The 23,534-nt window shown below is 47.6% G+C and overlaps 2 protein-coding genes across 13 annotated transcripts; one reads left to right on the plus strand and one right to left on the minus strand.

The window, feature by feature from the left end:
• Positions 1 to 45: 45 nt before the first annotated feature.
• Positions 46 to 12,943, minus strand: LOC309538130 (C-signal-like). Its single transcript, XM_082233393.1, has 6 exons — positions 12,268 to 12,943; positions 10,773 to 10,833; positions 5,374 to 5,561; positions 4,976 to 5,134; positions 1,934 to 2,044; positions 46 to 303 (listed from the first exon to the last, which is right to left on the minus strand). Exons 1-6 carry the CDS (start codon positions 12,412 to 12,414, stop codon positions 190 to 192), a joined length of 780 nt encoding a protein of 259 aa, XP_082089519.1. The 5' UTR covers positions 12,415 to 12,943; the 3' UTR covers positions 46 to 189.
• On the plus strand, positions 5,561 to 23,387 carry LOC309538128 (C-signal-like). 12 transcript variants are annotated; one of them, XM_082233383.1, is made up of 10 exons: positions 5,561 to 5,700; positions 14,522 to 14,645; positions 17,007 to 17,091; positions 17,689 to 17,772; positions 18,608 to 18,803; positions 19,236 to 19,287; positions 19,843 to 20,033; positions 21,195 to 21,353; positions 22,250 to 22,360; positions 23,177 to 23,387. In XM_082233383.1, the coding sequence occupies exons 3-10, from the start codon at positions 17,039 to 17,041 to the stop codon at positions 23,288 to 23,290; spliced, it is 960 nt and encodes a 319-aa protein (XP_082089509.1). In that variant the 5' UTR covers positions 5,561 to 5,700; positions 14,522 to 14,645; positions 17,007 to 17,038; the 3' UTR covers positions 23,291 to 23,387. The 12 variants fall into 12 exon arrangements, with proteins under 12 accessions (XP_082089509.1, XP_082089505.1, XP_082089513.1 ...); XM_082233379.1 differs by having other exon boundaries at positions 14,522 to 14,627; XM_082233387.1 differs by lacking the exon at positions 17,689 to 17,772 and having other exon boundaries at positions 18,599 to 18,803.
• Positions 23,388 to 23,534: the final 147 nt, after the last annotated feature.

The following is a 23,534-nucleotide window of genomic DNA, read 5'->3' on the forward strand; positions in this document are numbered from 1 at the left end:
AGTGAAGGAGACAGCACCCAGAAGGTCAACAAACTACTACCAAAGTCTAATCCAAGAGCTCCTTTTATTGCTTTGCACCCTGAGTAGCTGAAGACCCCAAACTGTGGCTCTTCCCATCTCCTGTGTGAATCTGGCACCCCCCTCAGGACTTCTGGAAGGCCCTCATCTTCTGCCTTTCTATCCTCTTCCTCACCAAGGGACAGTTTGTCCTTCCCAGTCTAAAAAGGTTCCGTTGTCCTGGTCAGAGAGGCGGGAAAGCACTTGGATGATCCCTCTTGTGCTGGAGGCCACACTCAAGACTCCCTGGAACAAAAAAGCGACATCATGCTGCATTATTAAGTGGCCCAAAGCTGCCATATGTTCTACCAGCAGCTCCACAGAGGTTCCTGGCATTCACAGAAGCAAGGCTGGCACCTCCTGGGGACATGCCTGCTGCAAGAATCTGACAAGCAGCCTTCCTTCAGGAGTGCCAGCCCATTGCCCTGTGCATGCTGAAGTAGCCTTGCCAGGCAAGGGACGAGGCAAAGGATGTGGGGGTGAAGGGCTGCAAATGGGATTTGGGGGGGGGGGGAGCTGAAGGCTGGGGTGTGGCACCACACCAGCCTGGGTGGAGGGCATGGAATTATTGAGACAGGTGGAAGGAGGCGCCTTGGGAAATTGTGGTGTGCCCCCCTCCCCCTAAACTTTGCTTCAAGGTATAAAATGAGCCCAATTTCACAATTTCAGCCTCCCTCTCTCTGCTTGGGAACTGGTAGGAGGCCGTGCCGCACCACTGCTTCTCAGAAAGAAGAAGCTATGTTTCACCCCTGGCTCTCACAGCTCCTTCCTCTGATACATGAACTTGCCTAGTGGGGCTGGGAGAGACCCTGCCGTACATTTCCATGGGGCTGCAGCACAGCCCAGCTCCCCTTGGTCACAATGGCTCCCAGAGCTCTCGCAAAACAGCCCAACTCTACATGGTTCCCTGCTTGTGTTCCTGGTGGGGCAGAGGAAGAGGGCAACCGGCAGCCCTTTGGGCCTTGTTTCATGTGGAAAGGAAAAGCCCCACCTACTCCTGGTTCTGGCTCTGCCCAGTACCACCCACTGGCTCCTGACAGATGACTCTATGGGAAAGTGGCCTTCAACAAGGAAACAGACCTTCGTCTCCCCCCTCCTACTTGCCTCCTTCCTGAGTCATGGGATGCCTCCACCCTCCCCTGCTTTATGCTGCCTATGGGTGTTAACCAGATGCCATTCTGGTTGGGCAGCATTTCTTAGCTAATCCATAGGTGTCAACAGCAGCTACAGATGGTGTGAAGGAGCACACCAAGCTCCTTGATTGCATTAATGATGAACCTAAATTTTTGTTCAACTCTCACCTCAGCCTCATCCCATGGAGACATTTGCATCTTGGAATCTGACCAGCAGGATCCAAAAACGCTGTCCTTGGGGGGGGGGAGGTCCACTCAAAAGGTGCTCAGAGGGAACTGCTGCATGGAAACCTTGCAGACTGCGTTTCCCCTGCTGCCGTTGACCTGGATGAGGCTGGCCTCATCTGTGACCTCCTGCCAGTGACTGTGCAGTCCATGAAAGTAAGGATGATCATGTGTGGGTGCTGCTCTCGCTTATTTAATATTCCCTAAGTGCCTCTTTCCAAGCTCCCACAACAGCTTAACTGGTCTGTATGTGAAAGCTTGTGCCTTTTTCATCCCATGGGTACACAAGGCTTCCCCTGAGGGTTGTAGAATCCACTCCCCTCCCCTTTCTGTGCATCCTCTCTGTGACTAAGGTAGCGAAGTCCAGGCGGGTCTGACCTCCCTGCAGGCACATCAAAATCCACCCTATATTGTTGCTCAGAAGTGGGCCCTGAGGATTCTTCTTTGGAGGTGGTCAGGCTGAAATCCACAGTGCCATGTGCCCCCCCCATTCCATTATCACTTGGGCTGGTGCCTACCTGCTCTACTCCAAGGTGGGTCTTCACTCCTCCAGGGTGGATAGAGACACACAGGATCCCATAGGGGCCATACCCGAGAGACTGGCAGCGCGTCAGCATGTTCAGAGCCGCCTGCAGAAGCAGAAGCACAGTCAATTGGGGCAGGAGAGTTGGGACCTCTTGGTTCAAGGGATGCCTAGCCAACTGTGAGGCTGCAAGAGGGGGTTACATTGTTGCCTGCTTTCATGCCCTGGCTGGTTCCAGCCATCTACAAGCACCTTGTGGCTCTCAGGCCATGGAGCGCCTATCCCATCAGTTCCTGACAGAACCATCCATGGCCTGGAAGGGCGGCTGGGCAGCTCTGGGGGAGATTTGTAGTCAAATCCAATAATACATATGCTTGCTGGTTTGCATGTGGAGGGGTTAAGACCATAGAGCTGTATTGCGGATAATCCAACTCAGACCATAGAAACATAATTGGTAGAGAAGACTCTCTGTTGTGTCATTTCCTCTCCTCTCCTAGGAGGGAAGAAGCAAAAGAAGTATTTTCTGTCCTCTCCCCCTCCTCACTCACTCTCTCTTCAACCAGCCATGAAGGGGGACCTGCCTCTGATCACTCCTGAGGCTGTAAACACAAGTATTTCACCTGCATTTGCTGCTATGGATGAATGCTTGACTGTGAGTAAAATATGTTTCAAACTGCCTTTTCAGTCTGTAGGCAGTTTCTTTGATAAACGTGGTAACTGTTAAAAGAATTTTAAGGTCTTACATATATAAAATAAATGTTCATAAATGTACCAAGCAAACACCCACCCACCCACACGTCTGAAGCCCACAGAAAAAGTCATGAAACCATTTTGTCCCTCCCAAATTGACCTCAGATATTTCTCTGCAAGGTCAAAGGAAATGGGAAACCTCCCCATTGTCTATTTGCTCACAAATCCTCTCTTAAGGGCAAATTTAAGATATGAATAGGGTGAGCTTGAGACCTGGATTCAGGAATTAAGTAGTTATCACCACAAAAGAATAGCCAGGCTCTCCAGGTAAACCCATTAGCAGCCAGGTAAACCCATCAACAGGTTTCCTGCCGGCCCCTTCTCTATGATGTATTGGGTTTGGTCTTGGGCTACACCCTTCCTGTGATGTATGTATGATGTTTCTGGGGGTGGTCTTGAGCTCCAGGGTGGGGAATTTCAAAAGTAGGAGTTCTTGGTCCCTCCTGCCTCCAGCATGTGGTTGTGAGCACCCTGTTGCAACAGTTAATAAAGATCAGGCTTACTAGCTGCTTTGCTTCTCAATAGTCTCTGGTTGGCCTCTGTTATTTTTTCCTACCAATAGAGAACCTACAAAAGGTCTCTATATGGGCTCTTGGGTACCCCATAAGGAAAAAGGAGCCGTTTTTTCTTATAACAATTTGGCGAGCCAGGCAGGAGTTTCAGTTGCCCAGATTCTGGGGGCGAGGAAGGACTGGTGATCCAGCGCGCACCAGGCCATTTGCCAAGAGGAGTCACCAGTCCTCCAGTGATCCCAGGATCCAGAAATAACGAGTTCCAGTGGGTCTAACCAGAGGAAGTAAAGCTCGATTGGGCCAGCCTTAAACAACCAGTCAAGAGATCCCAGGATTGCCAGGAACAGCGTATGCGGAAGTGAGCATGAGAGAGAAAATGGGGAATTAAGGAAACACGTGTAGTGGGCGAACTAACCGTAGCAACTAAAAATCTCTATCTTTACTATCCAATAACAAAGGGGGAAGATCAGCCTAATGCTTTCAATTAAACTGCATAAAATGGGATTTAAAGTCTGTTCAGCCCTGCACTTTTAAGCACAAGTGGTAAGCTGAACCTATTGTCTGTTAACACCGCCCCCTGTGGGTCTGTAGAGGGATAAAATATAGTTAATTGTAGCCCATCATCTACCTCAGTGTTTCCCAACCGGTGTTCCGCGGCACACTAGTGTGCCGTGAGACATTGGCTGGTGTGCCGTGGGAGGGAGGCGGGCGAGTCGGGCGGTGAGAGGCGGCGGCGAGGATCCGCGTCAAGCCGGGGGCGGTTCCGCGGTGGTGGTGCCGAGGTTTCTCTCTCCATTCTCCCCTCACACACACACACAGGAAATAACACAGGATCAGCTGACAGGACCCAGCCAATGGGGCGGCGGCGGGGCAGCGCGTGCAAAAGGGAGGAGCGCGAGACAGCGGACGAGGAGGAGGCCGGCATGTCCGGGCAGCAGCAGCAACAACAGCAGCAGCAACTCCCGGTGACGGCTCCTCAAGCCCCGGGCAACACTACTCCCTCACCGGCCTCGGCCGCCCTCCTGCTCCACCCGCCGCCGCCTCCCCCGCCGCCGCCGATCACCTCGGCCCCGCCGCCGCCCCTCCTCCGCCCGCTATCGCCGCCACCACCACAACAGCCGCCGCCGCCTCAGTTGCCGCCGTCCCTCAGTCCCTCGCTCTGCTGCCTCCTCCCCCCCCACCCCCAAAGCTTGGAGGTTCCCTGGCAAGGGGGAGGGGAAAAAATTGAAAACTTTCACTTTCGTGCGTCCCTCCCGGCGTGACGCTGCGCGCTGACGTCACGGGGCTGTAATGGTGGTGTGCCGCGAGATTTTTTTCATTAAACAGGTGTGCCGTTGCCCAAAAAAGGTTGGGAAACACTGATCTACCTAATAAAACCTAGCAAGCTCTTTGCCTCTCATGGGGCTGCTAAAGAAAACCCTGTGTGCCCTGAGCAAAGGTAGAACTGATGGATCCCAGGCCCACGGAGCACCCATCTCATTAGCTCCCAGTCGGCCTGGGAGGCCTCTGCCATTCTCTGCGTTTTATATCATTTATTTGCTTTAGTGTTTTGAAATTGTAATCTACCTTAGGCACCTATAAATACATTAAATAAACAAACCTATGTGTCCTCATAGACAGTACAGTGTGCCTCAGATTCACCCTGTGCCCCAATCATCTTTCCCTTGGCCTAACGACCCACCCCCCTCTCGCTCGCTCTCTCCTCCCCACATCCTCCAGAAGTGGTACTTCAAGGCTCCTTGGCAGGAGTTGAGACTCTCCCCCTCCTTTCCCACCTTGCTGCAGCGGTAGCTGACGTCTTGCCTCCACTCCCACCCGTCAACGAGTGAGATGGAGCCGTAGCTGCTGGACATGTTGACCACGGCGGCTTTGCTGCAGCTCATCCCGCTGTGCCTGCTTTGCTGAGCCGCCATTTTGAGCAAAGGCAAGAAGGCCTGTAAAGGGAGAGAGAAGCAGCACCCATCATCCATTGTTGTGCTTCACCCTACAGCCCCCCACCCCTCTCATTCTCTCTCCTGCTAAGAAGCCTCAATTCTTTCCTCCATTCTTTTCAAATTAGCTGGAGACCCGCTTCCTGCTGCTTCCTCTGAGTGGGAAGAGGCCCAGAGCTGGAGAACTGGCTTATGAGTAGGTTTAGTGGCCTTGCAAGGCTTTTAGCCAACACTTTCCTCACCTGGCACACCAGCATGGGCCCAATCGTGTTCGTGGCATATAGGGACATCATGTTCTGGGTGTTCTCAGAGCTCAGAGTTGTTTCACAAGCCATGGCGGCATTATTTATGAGCAGGTTGAGACCACAGCCTGTCACACGCTCTTCCACTTTCTTGGTAGCTTCCTTGATGCTGAGAGGATCTGTGACATCTAAATCAACAGAATGTAATAAGTTTGCCAGCTGCTGCCACTCTGCTCCTTCCCGAGGCAAAAAGCAAAATATTGCTGAAGTAATTCTGCAGTTGTGGAGAACCAGGATAGGGTTAAGGAGAATGGCAAAGGTATAAAGGTAAGAACTTAATTCAAATCCCTCTTTGGCCACTGTCTCTTACCCTAGTGGGTGGCGCTGTGGTCTAGACTACTGAGCCACTTGGGCTTGCTGATTGGAAGGTTGATGGTTTGAATAATAATAATAATAATAATTTATTATTTGTACACCACCCATCTGGCTGGGGGTGGAGATGCTCCTTCAGGTATACAGGACCGAAGCCGTTTAGGGCTTTAAAGGTCAGCACCAATACTTTGAATTGTGCTCGGAAACGTACTGGGAGCCAATTTAGGTCTTTTAAGACCGGTGTTATGTGGTTTCGGCGGCCGCTCCCAGTCACCAGTCTAGCTGCCGCATTCTGGATTAGTTGTAGTTTCTGGGTCACCTTCAAAGGTAGCCCCACATAGAGCGCATTGCAGTAGTCCAAGCGGGAGATAACCAGAGCATGCACCACTCTGGCGAGGCAGCCCGCAGGCAGATAGGGTCTCAGCCTACGTACCAGATGGAGCTGGTAAACAGCTGCCCTGGAAACAGATTTGACCTGTGCCTCCATGGACAGCTGCGAGTCCAAAATGACTCCCCGGCTGCGCACCTGGTCCTTCAGGGGCACAGTTACCCCATTCAGGACCAGGGAATCCTCCACACCTGCCCGCCTCCTGTCCCCCAAGAACAGTACTTCTGTCTTGTCAGGATTCAACCTCATTCTGTTAGCCGCCATCCAACCTCCAACCGCCTCCAGGCACTCACACAGGACCTTCACCGCCTTCACTGGTTCTGATTTGAAAGAGAGGTAGAGCTGGGTATCATCTGCATACTGATGAACACCCAGCACAAACCCCCTGATGATCTCTCCCAGCGGCTGCATATAGATGTTTAAAAGCATGGGGGAGAGGACAGAACCCTGAGGCACCCCACAAGTGAGAGCCCAGGGGTCTGAACACTCATCCCCACCCCACCAGTTTCTGAACACGGCCCAGAAGAAAGGAGCAGAACCACTGTATGACAGTGCCCCCAGCTCCCTGTGAGATTTTGACCAGCTTCGGCCCATCTGAAGCTGATACAGGCTCGTCTTATTTTGAGCCCAAGCAGAGTAGTCCACACAGCAGAAGGATAAGCAGTATGTGCCACATTCTTAACTTTATTTCCACTCTATGCTGAGAGAATACAAACATGCATCTTGCCTCTGTGAGAGCAGAGAAGCAACTGTCTCTCTAACAAAGAAACCGAGAGAACAGTGAAAAACAGGAAACCAGTGAACGTCACATCCAGTCTCCCATTCCCGTGGGAATCCAACAGTAACTCTGACTGTGGAATGCAAAACAATGTCTTGTGACTGCAGTTGCTGCTCAGTGAGGGAAATAGAAACCAACATCCTCCCCCTTTCTGTGAACATCACTGGGCAGCGTGTTCGTACAATATCAGTACAAACCCAACTTTTGCACATAGGTACAGTGTTGATCCCTTGATACAATCTTGGACAATACATCAGCAGGAATTTCATTACCTGGCATATAGGACACCGTTACGAGTCCCTTCTGAATATATTCCCTAGCATGTTGCAGTTTCAATTGCACATGCTTCTTGCTTTGCTTACAACCTTCAGAATTCAGCAAAGCCAAACATGCTTTGTTGTCCTGGTAAACCTGGATTGGACATTTGACAGGAATTTTCATGTCTTTGCACAATTGTAACAACCATTCACAATCTTTAAGTGAATAAGACAGTGCATTCAGTTCAGCTTCACAAGTACTTAAGCTAACTGTTGTTTGCTTCTTGCATGACCAATCAAATAGACCCTGATTGTACATGTAGCAAACTCCAGACGTACTTTTCCTGTCTGTAGTGTCACTTCCAAAACTTGCATCTGCAAATATCTCAAGACCACCAGACTTCTGATTGTTAAATCTCAGTCTGTAATGCATAGTGCCTTTCAAATAGCATGCTATGCGTTTCAGAGCTTTCCAATCCTTAACAGTAGGATTGTTGACTTGTCTGCTTAGCAAATTACAGCTAACAGCAATGTCAGGTCTTGAACATCTGGCAATGAAGTTTAGTTTGCCTAGCACACTTCTGTACAGTGTAGTGTCAGAAAATGCTTCTTCAGTGTCATCTACCTGATAACCTGTTGTCATCGGTGTGTCTACAGGGTTAGCATCCATCAGGTTTAGTTTGCTTAACACATCCACAATTTTCCGTGACTGGTGTACTAGAATATTACCATCTTGATCTCTCTCTATTTCCAGAGATAGGTAGTTGTTTACCTCACCAAGATCTTTCAGTGAGGGAAATAGAAACCAACACTCCCAGCCCCTCAAGACGGTCCAGAAGGATGTTATGGTCGATGGTATCAAACGCCGCTGAGAGATCCAGCAGAACTAGGAAACAGCTCTCACCTTTGTCCCTAGCCCGCTGGAGATCATCAACCAGTGCGACCAAGGCAGTTTCAGTCCCATGATGAGGCCTGAATCCCGACTGGAAAGGATCCAAATGGTCCGCTTCTTCCAGGTGTGCCTGGAGTTGTTCAGCAACCACTCGCTCAATCACCTTGCCCAAGAATGGAAGATTTGTGACTGGGCGATAGTTGGCCATCGTGGCCGCATCTAAAGTTGGTTTTTTAAGAAGCGGTTTAATAACCACCTCTTTCAGCGGGTCTGGGAAGGCTCCCTCACGGAGGGAAGCATTCACAACCCCACGAAGCCCATCACCCGGTCCTTCCTGGCTAGCTTTTATAAGCCAGGATGGGCAAGGATCAAGGAGACAAGTGGTTGGTTTCACTCTTCCAAGCAGCCTGTCCACATCCTCGGGGGTAACAGATTGGAATTGATCCCACACAACTTGACTAGACAGGACTCTAGCACTCTCCCGCCCCGGCCCTGCTCCCACAGTGGAGTCTACCTCTTCTCGAATCTGAGCGACTTTATCTGAAAAAAACTTTGCAAAATCATTGCAGGAGATCATGTGGCCCATATTGGGCCCTGATGGAGCAGGTGGTTCCGCTAAATTGCGAACCACCCGAAAGAGTCTCCTGCTGCTGTTTTCCGCAGATGCAATAGAGGCGGTGAAGAAAGTCTTCTTCGCCGTCGCTATCGCCACTTGGTAGGCTCGACATTGAGCTCTAACCCATGTCCAGTCAGATTCAGAATGGGTTATCCGCTACCGGTGCTCTAGCCGTCTCAACAATTGTTTCATTGCCCTCAGATCCGTGGAAAACCACGGGGCTGTCCGGGCTCCATGCAATCGGAGAGGGCGCTTCGGAGCCAAACAGCCAATAGTCCTGGTTAACTCCACATTCCAGCAGGCCACCAGGAATCAGCTGAAAGGCCATCAACATGGGATAAAACATCCCCTACCACTCTCTGGAAACCATTTGGATCCATTAAGTGGTGGGGGCGGACCATATGAATCGGTCCCACCTCCCTGCAGAGGGGAAGGGTCACGGAGAAGTCCAGTTGCACCAGGAAGTGATCTGGCCATGGCACTTCTTTCGTTTCGCTTTTACTTAGTGTCAGATCACCAACATCCATAGAGGTAAACACCAGGTCCAAGGCATGCCCGCGGCTATGGGTTGGGCCAGACTTATTTAGGGACAGCCCCATGGAGGCCATGCTTTCCACGAAGTCCCGAGCGGCCCTTTGTAAGGTCGTGTTGGCATGGATGTTAAAATCCCCTAGGACAACCAAACTAGGTGTCTCCAGGAGAACATCTGCCACGACCTGAATCAGCTCGGGCAGGGAATCCTTGGTGCAGCAGGGAGGTCGGTACACCAATAGGAATCCTGTACTGCCCCTATTGCCCAGCTTCCAGAACATGCACTCAGAAAACTTGGTTTTGCCAATAGGACGCCTGGTGCAAACTAATGACTTCCTAAAAATCACTGCAACCCCCCCTCCCCGCCCACAAGGCCTGGGTTGCTGTGCGTAAGAGAAACCTGGTGGACAAGCAGCGGCAAGGACAGGCCCATCAGCTTCCTCCAACCAAGTCTCTGTCACACATGCCAGGTCAAATCCTCCATCCACAATCAAGTCATGGATCACAGTGGTTTTATGGATCATTGACCTGGCATTGCACAGCAGCACCTTCAAGTCCTGTGGGTATCCCTTGCTGATTCCAGTATCCGTCCGGTCAGGACCAGCCCTGGAGGCAGGGATAGTCCTCAAGCAACGACTAAGCCTGCTTCCTCGGTAATGACATGGTCTGGTCTTAGCGTAACTCCTCCTCCTACCCGTGATCACTGAGATCGGTTGCCCCAGTGCATCCCCCCCTGTGGAACCTGCCCCAGCCATTTTGATTGCTGGGACCCACTCCCAGGCAGCCCTGACCCCACCCCTTAAAATCAAAATAAAACCTATACAAAAAACAAACCAACAGAACAATAAAACAATAAAAACAAAAAACAGAGAAAGTTACAAACACAACATAATTAAATTAAATTAAATTAAATTAAATTAAATTAAACAAATTCCCACATCCAAGTAAACACCCACCCCACACACCCGAGGCCTCCTTGGAGCCTTATATGCTGTGGTGGAGTATGGGGCCCGCCCCCAAGCCCAAGGTGGAAAATGGGCTTCAAGGGGGAGCGGTCCTCCCCAAGACTCACCAGCAAAGCGGAATTCCTGCGACCAGGTGAGCTCTGTTGCTCTGTCCCAGCTCCTGCCAACCTAGCAGTCTGAAAGCATGCCAGTGCAAGTAGATAAATGGGTGCCGCTGCAGTGGGAAGGTAAACGGCATTTCCGTGCGCCCTGGCTTCCGTCACAGTGTTCCGTTGTGCCAGAAGTGGTTTAGACATGCTGGCTGCATGACCCAGAAAGTTGTCTGTGGACAAACGCCAGCTCCCTCGGCCTGAACGCAAGATGAGCCCCTCACCCCATTGTCGCCTTTGACTGGACGTAACCGTCCAGCGGTCCTGTATCTTTTTTTACCTTATGATAGCCTGCCTCAGAGCATTGTGAAGAATAAAGATGAGAACTGTTATCTGCTCCCTGCGTTCTTTGGAAGAGGTGGAGGAGTTTGGAAAGACAAGGAGCAACAAGAAATGGGTTGCCAGTGGGAAGGGCAGTGTAAGACTATTATAGTTCATGGTAGGTACATACCCAGTTGAAGTAGAACAAGAGTTGAGACATTTGAATACCTGCGAGCCAGTTCCTTTAATACCTGGAGAAAGAGAAATCAGTTTGAGAAAACAGGCAAGTTTTACATGCTAGTCCCTAGCAAGCACTTGCTCCAAAATTCAAAAGCAACTGGGCTATATATTGGGGGGGGGGAGAGATAAATGGAATCCCTACACATTCCATTTGTGTAGGGAGTGGAGCAGGCACCTGTTATATCAGGCCCAATTTCAAAGTCACATTTTCTCCTACCCTTTGTCCCAGCTTTCTTCTTCTTCTTCTTCTTCTTCTTCTTCTTCTTCTTCTTCTTCTTCTTCTTCTTCTTCTTCTTCTTCTTATTATTATTATTATTATTATTATTATTATTATTTTATTGGCTTTACAGGCCAAGGGAGCTGGCATTTGTCTGCAGACAGTTTTTCCAGGTCATGTGGCCAGCATGACTAAGCTGCTTCTGGCGCAATGGAACACTGAAACCAGAGCAGCGCACGGAAACACCATTTACCTTCCTGCTGGAGCGGTACCTATTTATCTACTTGCACTTTTTGGCGTGCTTTCAAACTGCTAGGTTGGCAGGAGCTGGGACAGAGCAACGGGAGCTCACTCCGTCGCAGAGAAGGTTCTGCATGGGGTCACAGGTGGCAGCTGTGACCAGCCACTTTCTACTACAAATTTGCAGAGTTTGGGAATGGAAAGGGACGGTGGCTTTGCTGCTTTACAACTGCACCCATCACTGGCTCCATTTTAACTTCTAACTTTTAACCAAAACAACCCAAAACACTTCAGTACTTAGCTTAGCCAACACAAACTGCTTTTGAACCAAATGCAGATAAATGCTGTATATATTAATTAACAGAATCCCTATTGTTGCAGTGTAGTCTTGTACAACATGAATGCAACGCAGGAAAATGATTATTTGGTATATCTTCAAGAATGCACATGCAACACCCACCCATTGGAAGATTTCAAAACCATTCCATTCAAAAATGCCCAGAGTTCAGTGGTTAGAGCCACTGGTTTGCATGCAGAAAGTCCCAGGTTCAGTTCCCAATTCCATCTCCTGGAAGAGCTGGAAGAGACTCCCAAGCCTGAAACTCAGGAAAGCCATTACTGGCATTGTAAACAATACTGAGCTAGATGGATCAATAGGTCTTTCAGTGTCAGGCAGCTTCCCATGTTGCTCATTTCTCATTAGCTCCTCCAGTGTAGCCCTTCCAAATAATGGAACATTCTGCCTGCTTGAACCCCGATTTCATTAATTTCCTCCCCTGTGTAAACAAGCCATCTATTGAAGGAGCCTTCTGAAATCTCCTGGCTCTTGGCCCTCCCTGTTTTAGCTGGTGCCAATTGGAGTAAGGTTGGCTCCCATCTTGCCTTCTCTGTATTCTTACCCAGATACTCAAGAGGTATAATGGATGGATATTTTAGCCAGTGGATTGGCCAATGTCCAACTGTTTCATCCCAATCTTCAGGTGCTTACCTGTCCTTCCGGTCCATCTGGATGCCGGCAGGTGGCAAAGATGAGCTGAGGTGGATATGGCAGCTGGAGAAATTGCTCCACCAAGCCCAGGCCAATCCCCCGGTCGCTTCCTGTCAACAATATGCTCCGAATTCTGAAATCTTCCATGTTGTCTGTCCGTCTGTCTCTCTCTCTCTGTGTGTGTCTCTCTCCTCTGACTGGAGGAACTTGGGTGGAGTGGAGATATCTGGGCCATAAGAGACACTGCCCATCTTCAGCTGATATCCATGGTTATGCAAGTTTGCAAAATGTAAATTAAGTTGTCTCAGCACCAGAGTAATCACACACGAGCAGCTTTAATTTCAGCAACAAGAAACTATTTAAAATGATGCATCACCCAGATGTGTCAAGATCAGGCGTGGCCTAAATGATGTTGAGGCATTTGAAAAATAGGTCTGATCACACCATCTTCCCTGAAAAGCATTAGCAGTGGGTGTTTGATGATGATGTTGATGACGATATGATCAGTTTGGAGAGGTCTTGCTGCAGCTCATAGAATCATAGAACTGGAAGGGATCCTAAGGGTCATCTAGTCCAAACCCCTACAATATCGGAATCTCAACTACAGTATCTATGACAGATGTCCATCCAATCTCTGCTTAAAAACATCCAAGGAAGTCCATGGCCCCACAAACGAGTCTGTTCCACTGTCAAACAGCTCTTACTGTCAGAAAGTTCTTCCTGATGTTCAGTTAGAATCTCCTTTCTTGTAACATGAAGCCATTGGCTAGAGTCCTACATTCTGGAGCAGGAGAAAACAAGCTTGCTGCATCCTCCATGTGACAGCCCGTCAGATCTGAGGATGGCTATCATATGTTCTCTCAGTGTGCTCTTTTCCAGATTAAACATACCCAGCTCCCTAAACTGTTCCTCATAAGGCTTGGTTTCCCAACCCTTAATCATCATTGTTGCCCTCCTCTGCACATGTTCCAGCTTGTCAATAATCTTCTTAAATTATGAACAGGACACAGTATTCCAGGACACAGTATTCCAGGTGTAGTATGATCTGTTGATGCAGCCTAGAATAACATTAGATTTTGTTTTGCTGCTGCATCACACAATTGACTTGTGTTAAACTTGTGATTTACTAAGATCCCTAGATCCTTTTCACGTGTACTACTAATAAGGCAGGTGTTCCCCATCTTATATTTGTGCAGCTGGTTATTCCTGCCTAAGTGTAGAATCTAACATTTGACCCTACTGAAATTCATTCCGTTAGTTTAAGCCCAGTTTTCCAATCTGTTAAGGTAATCTTAACTCCTGTTTCTGTCTTCTGAGGCATCGGCTACCCCTTCCAGTTTGGCATCACCTGCAATTTTATAAGCAGGCAGAGGGCCTTCTCAGTAGTGGCGCCCACCCTGTGGAATGCCCTCCAGTCAGATGCCAAAGAAATAAATAACTATCTGATGTTTAAAAGACATCTGAAGGCAGGGAAGTTTTTAAGGTCTGATGTTTTAATGTATTTTTAATCTTTTGTTGGAAGCTGCCCAGAGTGACCGGGGAAACCCAGCCAGATGGATGGGGTATAAATAAATTATTATTATTATTATTATTATTATTATTATTATTATTATTATTATTATTATTAAGCATTCCCTCAATTCCTTCATTCAAGTCATTTATAAAGACACAACAACTGCCCCAAGGCAGAACCCCACTTGTCACTTTCCCCCCAGGATGATGAGGAACCATTAATGAGTACACTTTGGGTTCAGTCAGTCAACCAGCTACAAATCCATCTAACAGTTACCTCACCCAGCCCACATTTTAGCAGCTTTCCTTTGCCTGTGTATAATGAAACCCAAGAGGGCATGATCACTTCCTCCCAAGGTTCCCTATACTTTCACCTCGTCAGTTTCTCCTTTCTGATGAGGACCAGATCCAAGAGAGATGACCCCTTTGTTGTTTATTCCACCTTCTGGGAAATGAAATTGTCAGTGAGTCAATGGAGGAATTGGTTGGATCTTACATTCCTGGCAGAGTTAGAGTTCCACTCCTGCCTCTGTCCCCCTCCGTAGGGAGTCACCTGTCATCACCACATGTCTTTTCCTTCTCTGGAGAGTGGCAGGAATCGTTCTCTGCACTGTACCTTCCACTGCCACCTTGGTGTTTTCTGAGGTCTGCAACCGCTGTACTTGCATGGAATCAATTTTGTAGCTCCAGAGACACAGCATGGCTGCTGACAGTCCTGCTTTTTTGTGCCATGTTCCTCCAGGGGTTTGTCTCCTGCATTGGGCAATCTTCCTCCTACCTAGGGGCACCCTGCCTGTATCTCTGTCCCCAGACAGTCTGCTCTAGTGCATCAAAGTGTCTGGCCCCAGGTTAGTAAGTTAATGCAGGTAAGCAATTTTATGTAATTAAAAAAATACCATTGCAAAGAAGCCAGGGCAGCTAATGACATACAGTCTATACAGCCATAAAGGGAAGATGTTGTAAGTCCCAACCACATATCAAGTCATTTCCCCTCCTACAACTAGGCAGCGCTGCTCCTTTGTTCTCACTGTCTCTTTGTTTTGAATTTAAGTATCACCTGCCACTGGCAGATTTTCTCTTACCACTTTTTCCTCTTGTATCTTAAACTACTTAGGACTTTTCCCCCAAAGGATTTCCAAGTAGAGTGGGACTCCCTTAAACTGGGCTCATTGGTTCTTGGGTTTGTTTGTTTTTACTCACCTTCCTGGTATTTTGTCTTTTGTCTTTTCTCACTCTTCCTTCCCAGGCTTTATAAAATCAGTTACCAGTAATAATCCCCAGCATCAAATCAAATCAAAATGACCAAAGGCTCAGCAGTCTGAGCCTCATTTGTTCCATAGTCTGGTGCCTCTTGGTTAATCTGGAGGTCTCCTGCACCAGTAAGGTACTCCTGTATCTAATATTGGTGTTGTTGATTGTTGACATTTGTCTGTCTTGAGAGTCAATGGAGTGCACCTCCGGGGGTGGAGTCAAATCTCTGTGTTAGCAGCGCCAAAGTGACCTCCCTGAGGAGCAAGCCTGGGTAGTGTGTATGGAGGTCCTTGGTCTCACTGATGTGGTCCAAAGGAAAGCAGAGCAATATGTTTGGCATTGGCTTGGCTGCAGGAGTTGCCAGAAGGAGGTGTACAAGGTACCATCCAACCATCTTAGGGACTCCACTCCAGATTCTGTAGGGTTTATTGTGTAGGTGGACCCACTATTAGTCTCATCTGTTCAGTCCGCCTTTCTTTCCACACAGAGGAAGTCCCGAACTCACCGAGTTTAAGACCCCTCAGCTACGCTAACTTGGTTTAGCCAGCCCGTAGAAGCCATTCCAAGGATGTGGCCGCTTCTAGGAGCCACAGGGCAGCTGTCTACCAGCTCCATCTAGTATGGTGGCTGAGATCCTATCTGCCTTGCCAGTGGTAACCAGAGCATGTATCCTTTAGCCAGGATAGTGAAGCTGCTGCATTTGCAAGCTCACTCATCTGTTGTCCAATCAATACTAGATAATGGGCATGTGCCAGTCACTCACCAGCTGGAAGAATTTATTGTGCCCTTGGGATGTTTTGTATTCCAATAGTCACCTTTTCCCCAAACGAGATTGCAGACATGTCTCATGAGGAGAGGCGGAAGGAAGATGGGATGCTCTTCTCTGGAGAAGAGAAGGCAGAGGGGGGAATCTGAAAGTCCTCTCCAAAGGGTGAATGGAACAGTCACAGAGAAGAGGACAAATACCCAATGGGGACTTCCTGCATCAGGCTAGGGGCTGGATTCCTAGATGGCCTACAACACACACACACACAACTCTAAGCTTTTAGTCCTTTTCACTAGCAACCAGAATAGCCTTTTTAAAAGCTTTATAGCAGCCGCGGAGTAATAAATGGGTGTCAACTAAGGCGCCAGTCCTGCCTGTCAAAGTGACTTGGGGCAACTCCCTTTGTGCTCATTGGTTTATTTCCAAGTAAAGGTGAATAAAAGTGGGTGGCAGTCAGTGATGCAACTTCAGGGATGCTTAATAATGGTACCAAAAAAAGCATTTTGGGGCTTTATGCCTGGCTTGGTGTTTTGCCCTTCACAATGGAAGCTGTGCAGTGAGCAGAATTAAACAATGCCAACCCCTGGATTGCTCACCAACCATCTAAGCAGGCTAGCAGGGTAATTAGATGACATCCACTCAGCCCAAGGGTCGGGAAAGGACTTGAAAGGATTCCATTATTCAGTCCCTAAAGCAGTCCATTTCTGAGCTAAGAATACTTGCAGAGTTTGGTCTTGAGTTGTGGCCTAGAAACTTGAAGTTATTTGGGTAGTTAGCCTTGACTTAGTTCTTATTGTGTTTGGAGAAACTGTGCTTGAATTCTGAAGGAACCTGCTGCTGTGGAAAAACTCCACACCGCCTTGTCCGTCTCCAGGTGGGACTAATACGAATAGACAGAGACCACTTCCATAAAGCAAAAGCACCCAGGAGGTTGATACTTATTTCACTGCTGCATTAGGATCCCCTGGTCTTTCCAAGGTATGGTGCGGGTCATGAGATGCAAATGGCACAGTACCAAAATCTTTTATACCCTTTCTGAGCACTCTGAGACAAAGAATTTTAAATTGATTGGTTACATTTCATAGAAGTATGAGCTTGTTCAGTTCATATGCTCTTATTGGTGATTACCGTACATTCCTAACATAGCATTTTAGTAGACACTGTCCCATTTCCTTGACATGCCCCTTTTCTTATCTGTCTTACTCATTAGATTTTCTATCAAACCGTTCCCAACGGGTCAAGATGGGTTCCTGCATCTCTGCCGATCTCAGCATGAATACGGGGACGCCGCAGGGGTGCGTGTTGAGTCCACTTTTATATACGCTCTATACAGCTGACTGTGCCCCCAAATACCCCAGTAATAAGATCATTAAGTTTGCAGATGATACAATGGTGGTTGGTTTAATCATGGCTGGAGAGGGGGAGGCAGCCTATAGGAAGGAAGCTGAGCAGTTGGGGGAGTGGTGCAGGAAAAACAACTTACTCCTTAACTGAAAGAAAACAAAAGAGATTATTGTGGACTTTAGGAAATGTAAATGGAATATTCAGCCACTTATTATTGAGGGGAAGTGCATGGAACAGGTCTTGGTGTTTCGATTTCTGGGAATGGAGTTGAGAGATGACCTAACCTGGGGCGAAAACAGCAAAGACCTGATTAAGAGAGCACAGCAGAGGTTATATTTTCTGAGAAACCTCCGGAAAAACAATCTCTCAAAGGACCTGTTGATGGCATTTTACCATTGTACTGTTGAGAGTGTATTAACTTATGGTCTCTGTGTGTGGTTTGGGAGCTGCACGGTCAGAGAAAAAACAATGCTGTCCAGGGTTGTAAAGACTGCGGAGAGAATAAATTGGGTGCACTCTTCCCACATTGGATCAAATTATGCTTCCAGGTGCCATAAGAAAGCTGCAGAGATAGCACAGGATAGTGCACGTCCTGGAAATGATCTCTTTCAGCTTCTGCCTTCTGGAAGAAGGTACAGGGTTATAAAGACCAGGACTAGCTGCCTGAGAAATAGTTTCTATCCAAATGCGATTTTGATTTTAAACGCTGTGTAAGAAGTCTCTGTGGAAGTATATTGTATTGAGAGCCAGTGTGGTGTAGTGGTTAAGAGCGGTAGTCACGTAATCAGGGTAACCGGGTTCGCGTCTCTGCTCCTCCACATGCAGCTGCTGGGCGACCTTGGGCCAGTCACACTTCTTTGAAGTCTCTCAGCCCCACTCACCTCACAGAGTGTTTGTTGTGGGGGAGGAAGGGAAAGGAGATTGTTAGCCGCTTTGAGACTCCTGAAGGGGAGTGAAAGGCGGGATATCAAATCCAAACTCTTCTTCTTCTTCTTCTATTTTAAAATGGGGTATCGGAGTTTTTAGGGGGCTGACGGGGTTGGGATGGCTGGGGTAGCAGGCTTGTTGGTTTTTTAATGTCTTATGTAGATTTTTTTTCAATTTCGTTGTTCTGTATGGGACAATGACAATAAAGAGTATTGTATTGTATTGTATTGTATTGTATTGTATTGTATTGTATTGCATTGTATTGTATCATATCGCATCGTATCGTATCGTATAGTATAGTATCGTATCATCTATCTTACAAATCTCAGGTCACATAAATATTGGACTTTGCACACACCGGGCTGGGCCTTGCTCAGGTTAACTTCAAAGCTTCTTCACAATGCCTACCAGTTATATTTAATTGGAAAGCATCTTTCATGAGTCACTGAGGAAGATGCTTCCTGAGAATTTTCTTGTAAGGCAGTTCAGATGTACACACTGCTGTGTTAAAATGTTGTGCATTCTTTTGAGTCATCCTAGAACACAGGTGCTATATAAGAAGAATTCTGAAGCCTGCAAACCAACAGCCATGGATAAATTTCATGTCCAGAGTGTTCTGGTGACAGGATCCAATCAGGGGATTGGCCTGGGACTTGTCAGCCAGTTCCTGATGAAGCGAAACCCGCCAGAGTGGGTGTTTGCCACCAGTCTGGATCCTGAAGGACCTAATGGGAAGGTAAGGCTGGTCCTATCCATTGCACAAGCAGAAATATGGGGCAGTAATATCAAGGAGAGGAAAGAAGCCACTGGAAGCCTCACGCAATTTCATGGGGGCTGTCACATAGTTCCTATTCTGTGCAATTCCATTTGCACAGGAGAAGCAATTGCTCCAAAGAGATACAGAATGAGGCATCATTCCAGCTGCTTAGGACTGCAGGGTATTCCAGCTGCTTAGGACTGCAGTTGTCATCTAAGAACTGTAGTCCAAAATATTAGGAGGTCACATTAGGATGGCAGATTATGGAGGAATAGATGACATAGCAAGGGGAACTTTGGATGCTTGGGATGTGGCCACTTCTGCACTAATATCCTCCACTGGGTCTCATCATTTTGGTGTAAAAAAGGGGGTTTCATAAATGCTTTCCCCCTTTTTTTTCTTTTTTTGTAGAAGTTGAAAAAGCTGGCTCTGCAACATCCAAACCTGGTGGTGCTACAGTTAGGTATGTATGTTTTCATCCTGCTAACACTGCTGATGGATGCAAAATTTTACACATTTCCCCTGCAAATTCTCACTTACTGTCTTCATCTTGTTGTTGGCATCACATATAGTTTCATCCCCACCTGAATAGAGGTGTTCCCAGGGAGCACTGGCACTGTGGAACACAAGCCAGAAATAAAAACTTGCCAGAATGCTCTACTGCTCTTGTGGCTGATGCATGAGTGCAAGCCTCCCAGAAATTGGCTGAGAGCTTAAACACAGGAACTTAAGAAACTTCCTTCTACCAGCTCCAAGCATTGGTCCAGCCAGTCTGATCCTGTGGTGAATTTGTGGTGAAATGGTCATCTGATGGCTTCATCAAGCAAGCAAAGCATAGTGTAGTGTGCTAAACTGAGGAACCATAGCTCAAGATGAGAACATCTACTTTGCCTGCAGAAAGTCCCAAGTTGGTCTCTGGTATCTTCTAAAACTTGGACAGCCACTGCTGCTAAGACAGGGCTAGTTAGCTAAATCAATCAACAGGGCTTGCTCATCACTATCCCTTTTCCTCAAGCAGATATCCGAGATCTGAAGAGCATTGAGGCTGCTGTGCAGAGAGTCGAGGAGCACGTCAAAGAAAATGGCCTGACATTGCTAATTAACAATGCTGCCATTTTGGTCAAGTTTACCCACTTGGCTAATGAAACAGCCAAGAACATGTCCGACCTGTACAACACAAACACTGTGGGAACCTTGCAAGTCAGTCAGGTGAGGATGTGCCAGGTTGGGGGGGGCAAACTCTTCATTTCTCTGGAACCTTCCAGAAGTTACATGATGAGAGTGAGAGCAGGTGCAGGAAGGAAACGGTCCTGTGAAGCTGTTACCTCTCCCAAGAGCCACAGAAGTTCTAGTGACAGATATGTGAGACTTCTTCATCTTAGAGCAAGTCTGCTCAAGGCAAGCATGGCCCCAAGAGTCTGCTCAGGTCAGATGGGCCCAGGATCCTGGTCACAAGGAAGACACTTGGACTTTGGTGGCAATAGGTCAGTGGCACTGAGGTGGATTTGATTTAGGTTAAGTCTGTTCTGGACTAGGGGGATAAAACAACCAGGCAAGGACTGAGGGAACGTGAGGTTTCAATGGATCATCGGAGAAGGGTACTTTATTACAACGCCGCCGCCCCTCAAACCCTGCAAGTGTCTTCCTAGGATCTGACAAGGGAAGTTTGTTGACATTGATGAGGTCCATTTTTAAACATCAGATAGGGGGCTTCTACCAAAGAGTTATTTTCTAAATAAGTTTTTTTTAAGGAAAATATATATGCATATACACTATATATGTGTGTGCAAATAATAATATTAATATTAATATTAAAATTATATAATATATTAATGGCATTATTATTATTATTATTATTATTATTATTATTATTATTATTAACATTAAGGGCTGCAGCTCAGTGATGGAGTATTTGCCTTGCATGCAGAATTCCCAGGTTCCATCATTTGGCATCTCCAGGGAAGGCTAAAGAGAGACTCCTATCTGAAACCCTGGAGAACTGCTGCCAGACAGTGTAGACAGTACTGAGTTAGATGAACCAATGGTCTGACTCAATAGAAGACAGCTTCCTGTGTTCCTGTTTGTGTGAATGAGACAATAGTTACGACAATGTGATGGGTTGTCTGACAGTGACCCTAAACAGGAAGATGAAAGCATGCAAGGAGAAAGACGAGCCCAAACTCAGAGATGTCAAGGCTGCTGTTCTGCCCCTTCTCCTCCTGCAGTTTAGCCCATTCATTTCCACACTTCCCCCTTTCCAGTCCTTCCTTCGCTACTTTCCTGCCACTAGAAATGGCTTCTCTGAGTGGCTGTCCATCGCCTGGGATCTTCCTTCTATCTAATGAGCCCAGTTGTGCTGGTTTCTCCCAGGCCTTCTTGCCCTTGCTGAAGGTTGCTGCCCAAAGAAGCCTCCAAGAAGGGCTGAGCTGCAGCAAGGCAAGCATCGTCAACTTAGCCAGTGACTTTGGCTCTCTGGAGAAAATGGCTGGATGGGGCCTCTCTCAAGTCATCTCCTACCGCTGCAGCAAGGTACCTCTCAAGGCTGTGTGCTCCTAATGTCTGAAGTATGATTAAGATGTGGAAGATGCCGCTAGTCCAAAACAGCAGCCCACACCAGTTAGTCTAGAGGAAGCAGCAGATTCCAAGTGGTTTGTGAATTAGCCAAGTTATGAAATTTCGAGTTCTTCTGTAGGGTAAACGTCAGAGCCTAGTGGATGTGTTGGAAAATGTGACGTTGATGAGATCCACTTTTAAACTTATTCTGCACCAGGGTTTTCATGCGACTTCACCCTCATGACAACAGACCACTGGGGTAGCTCCTCAAGGCCTGAATTTTTAGTGGCAACAGGAATTATAATGCCCAGAAACAGCATAAAATTTATGTTTGCGTAGATATACCGTGTCATCTACCTTTCATTATTTATTTGGGTGACGTAATGGTAATGGTGATATGATAAAATCATATACAGTCGTTATCAATTGCACCACCATTACATCACCCAAACGAAAAATGGAATGTCATTGATAATGATGCCCTTGTTTAAATAAATGAAATAATAATTCTGAATGGTGAACTCACCACTTCTTGACCACACTCAGAGGTTCAGCATTTAACCACCCAGCCCTCTGTGCTCTGGCTGCCAGAGAGTGGCCAGCTCCTCCTCCTCCTCCTCCTCCTGCTGCTGCTGCCTGAGTGCTGCTTTTAAGCTGGATATGCTATGAACCTCTCCAGGCAGCACAGGTGCCCTGTGTGTGCATCCTCCCTAATCCTAAACACTTGGGGGGGGCAACCAGACCTTGGACACCACCTTTTTGTGTAATTATCAGGGCAACTGGACCCTGGTGCTCCTGAGTCTTTAAGGGCCCTCTGCCTGGAACACCTCACACCTCATGTGCCCTCTTCTCATGGCACCTCTTGCCCTCAGGCTGCTGTGAACATGCTGACCAGGTGCCAGTCCTTGGAGTATGGTCCGTTGGGGATCCTTTGCATCTCCATCCACCCTGGCTGGGTGAAAACTTCCATGGGGACATGTCTGGTAAGTGAGGCCAGATCCACCCATTAAAATGCCTTGGATGGTCAGGCATTTTAGTGATTTCCCCCTTTGAGGAAGTCTCTGTAATGGAAGGCCAGGGAGTCTTCCTGGGGGCTCCACATTTGCTGCATAAGGAGCAGCCTCAAATCCATTGCTGAGGTCTTTCTTGGGCAGGTGTAACACTCACTTTGAGCTCCAACTACACCTTAGTCTGGTTGTACTTCTGTAAACTGCCCTAAGACCTGCGAGTGTGTATAAATTCAATAATTAATAATAATACATTGAATTGGAAGAATGCCCTCTTTTAGACTGCAAAAGGCCAGGCTCCTGGGAAGGGACTCCAGCTCAATCAATGAACCCCAACAGCATGTTCCTTGTGGAGATGGAGAGGGTATAAACTTGGTTAATTCAACCTATGCATTGGGAAACATCTGTATGATACTTTAAAATATAGATAATTTCTTAAGGAAGTGAGAAAGAGGTAAATAGGAGGCGCAAACAATTGGGGGGTCATTGGTACATATCTAAAACAAAAACAAAAATTTCAATAAAATAGTATAATACAAAAGTTGGAAGCAGGCACAGCAGCAGGTGGCGCTGGTGAGAGCTCTGGGTTCGGAGAGGAGATGCCAGGGCCTTCTCGCTTGCACATGTTCATGCATTCCGTTGTGTGGCAGATTATGGCAAGGTCTGTCCCTGTGCTCATGAGGGTGAGAGACTGATAGAACAGAACAGGTAGTCAGCCCTGTCAACCAGGGGAAAGGCAGATTCCCTAGTAATTCCCGTGGCGTTTCTAACTGTTCCCTCTCAATTTCATAGGTCCCAACTACAGTGAGTGAGAGTTGCAGTGGGATCTTGAAAGTGCTTTCTGCTGTCACTGACAAAGACTCAGGGTCTTTCATTGACTGGAAAGGGCGTGTTGTTCCTTGGTGAGAAAACAAGTCACAAATCATGGGCCTCCATCCATCCATCCGCTCCATTAAGTCTGTGATGGCAATAAAACACAGATAAAGCTATGTGAACTTCCTGAGTTGCCCGCTTCCATTTCTTTCTCGCTTGCTTGCTTGTTTCTGTTGTATCTAGAAATGCCTGTTGATGCCAACTGATAGATTCCATTTCAAGTTTGCAAGTTGTTTTGCTTTTCAGTTTGGTGGAGGGAAAGAACCGACTTGGCAAC

Source organism: Podarcis vaucheri (genome assembly GCF_965113315.1).
Source record: "Podarcis vaucheri genome assembly, chromosome: 7".
Lineage (NCBI taxonomy): Eukaryota > Metazoa > Chordata > Lepidosauria > Squamata > Lacertidae > Podarcis > Podarcis vaucheri.

Excerpts from the sequence above, each read along its gene's own strand:
- LOC309538130 (XM_082233393.1), bottom strand. The coding sequence starts at position 12,414 with ATGGAAGATTTCAGAATTCGGAGCATATTGTTGACAGGAAGCGACCGG. Across the intron at positions 10,834-12,267 it reads CAGATGGACCGGAAGGACAG|GTATTAAAGGAACTGGCTCG; the intron begins GTAAGCACCTGA and ends CTCTTTCTCCAG. Across the intron at positions 5,135-5,373 it reads GGCCCATGCTGGTGTGCCAG|GCCTTCTTGCCTTTGCTCAA; the intron begins GTGAGGAAAGTG and ends CTCCCTTTACAG.
- LOC309538128 (XM_082233383.1), top strand. The coding sequence starts at position 17,039 with ATGGGTTCCTGCATCTCTGCCGATCTCAGCATGAATACGGGGACGCCG. Across the intron at positions 17,092-17,688 it reads AATACGGGGACGCCGCAGGG|GTGCCATAAGAAAGCTGCAG; the intron begins GTGCGTGTTGAG and ends TTATGCTTCCAG. Across the intron at positions 21,354-22,249 it reads TCTCCTACCGCTGCAGCAAG|GCTGCTGTGAACATGCTGAC; the intron begins GTACCTCTCAAG and ends TCTTGCCCTCAG.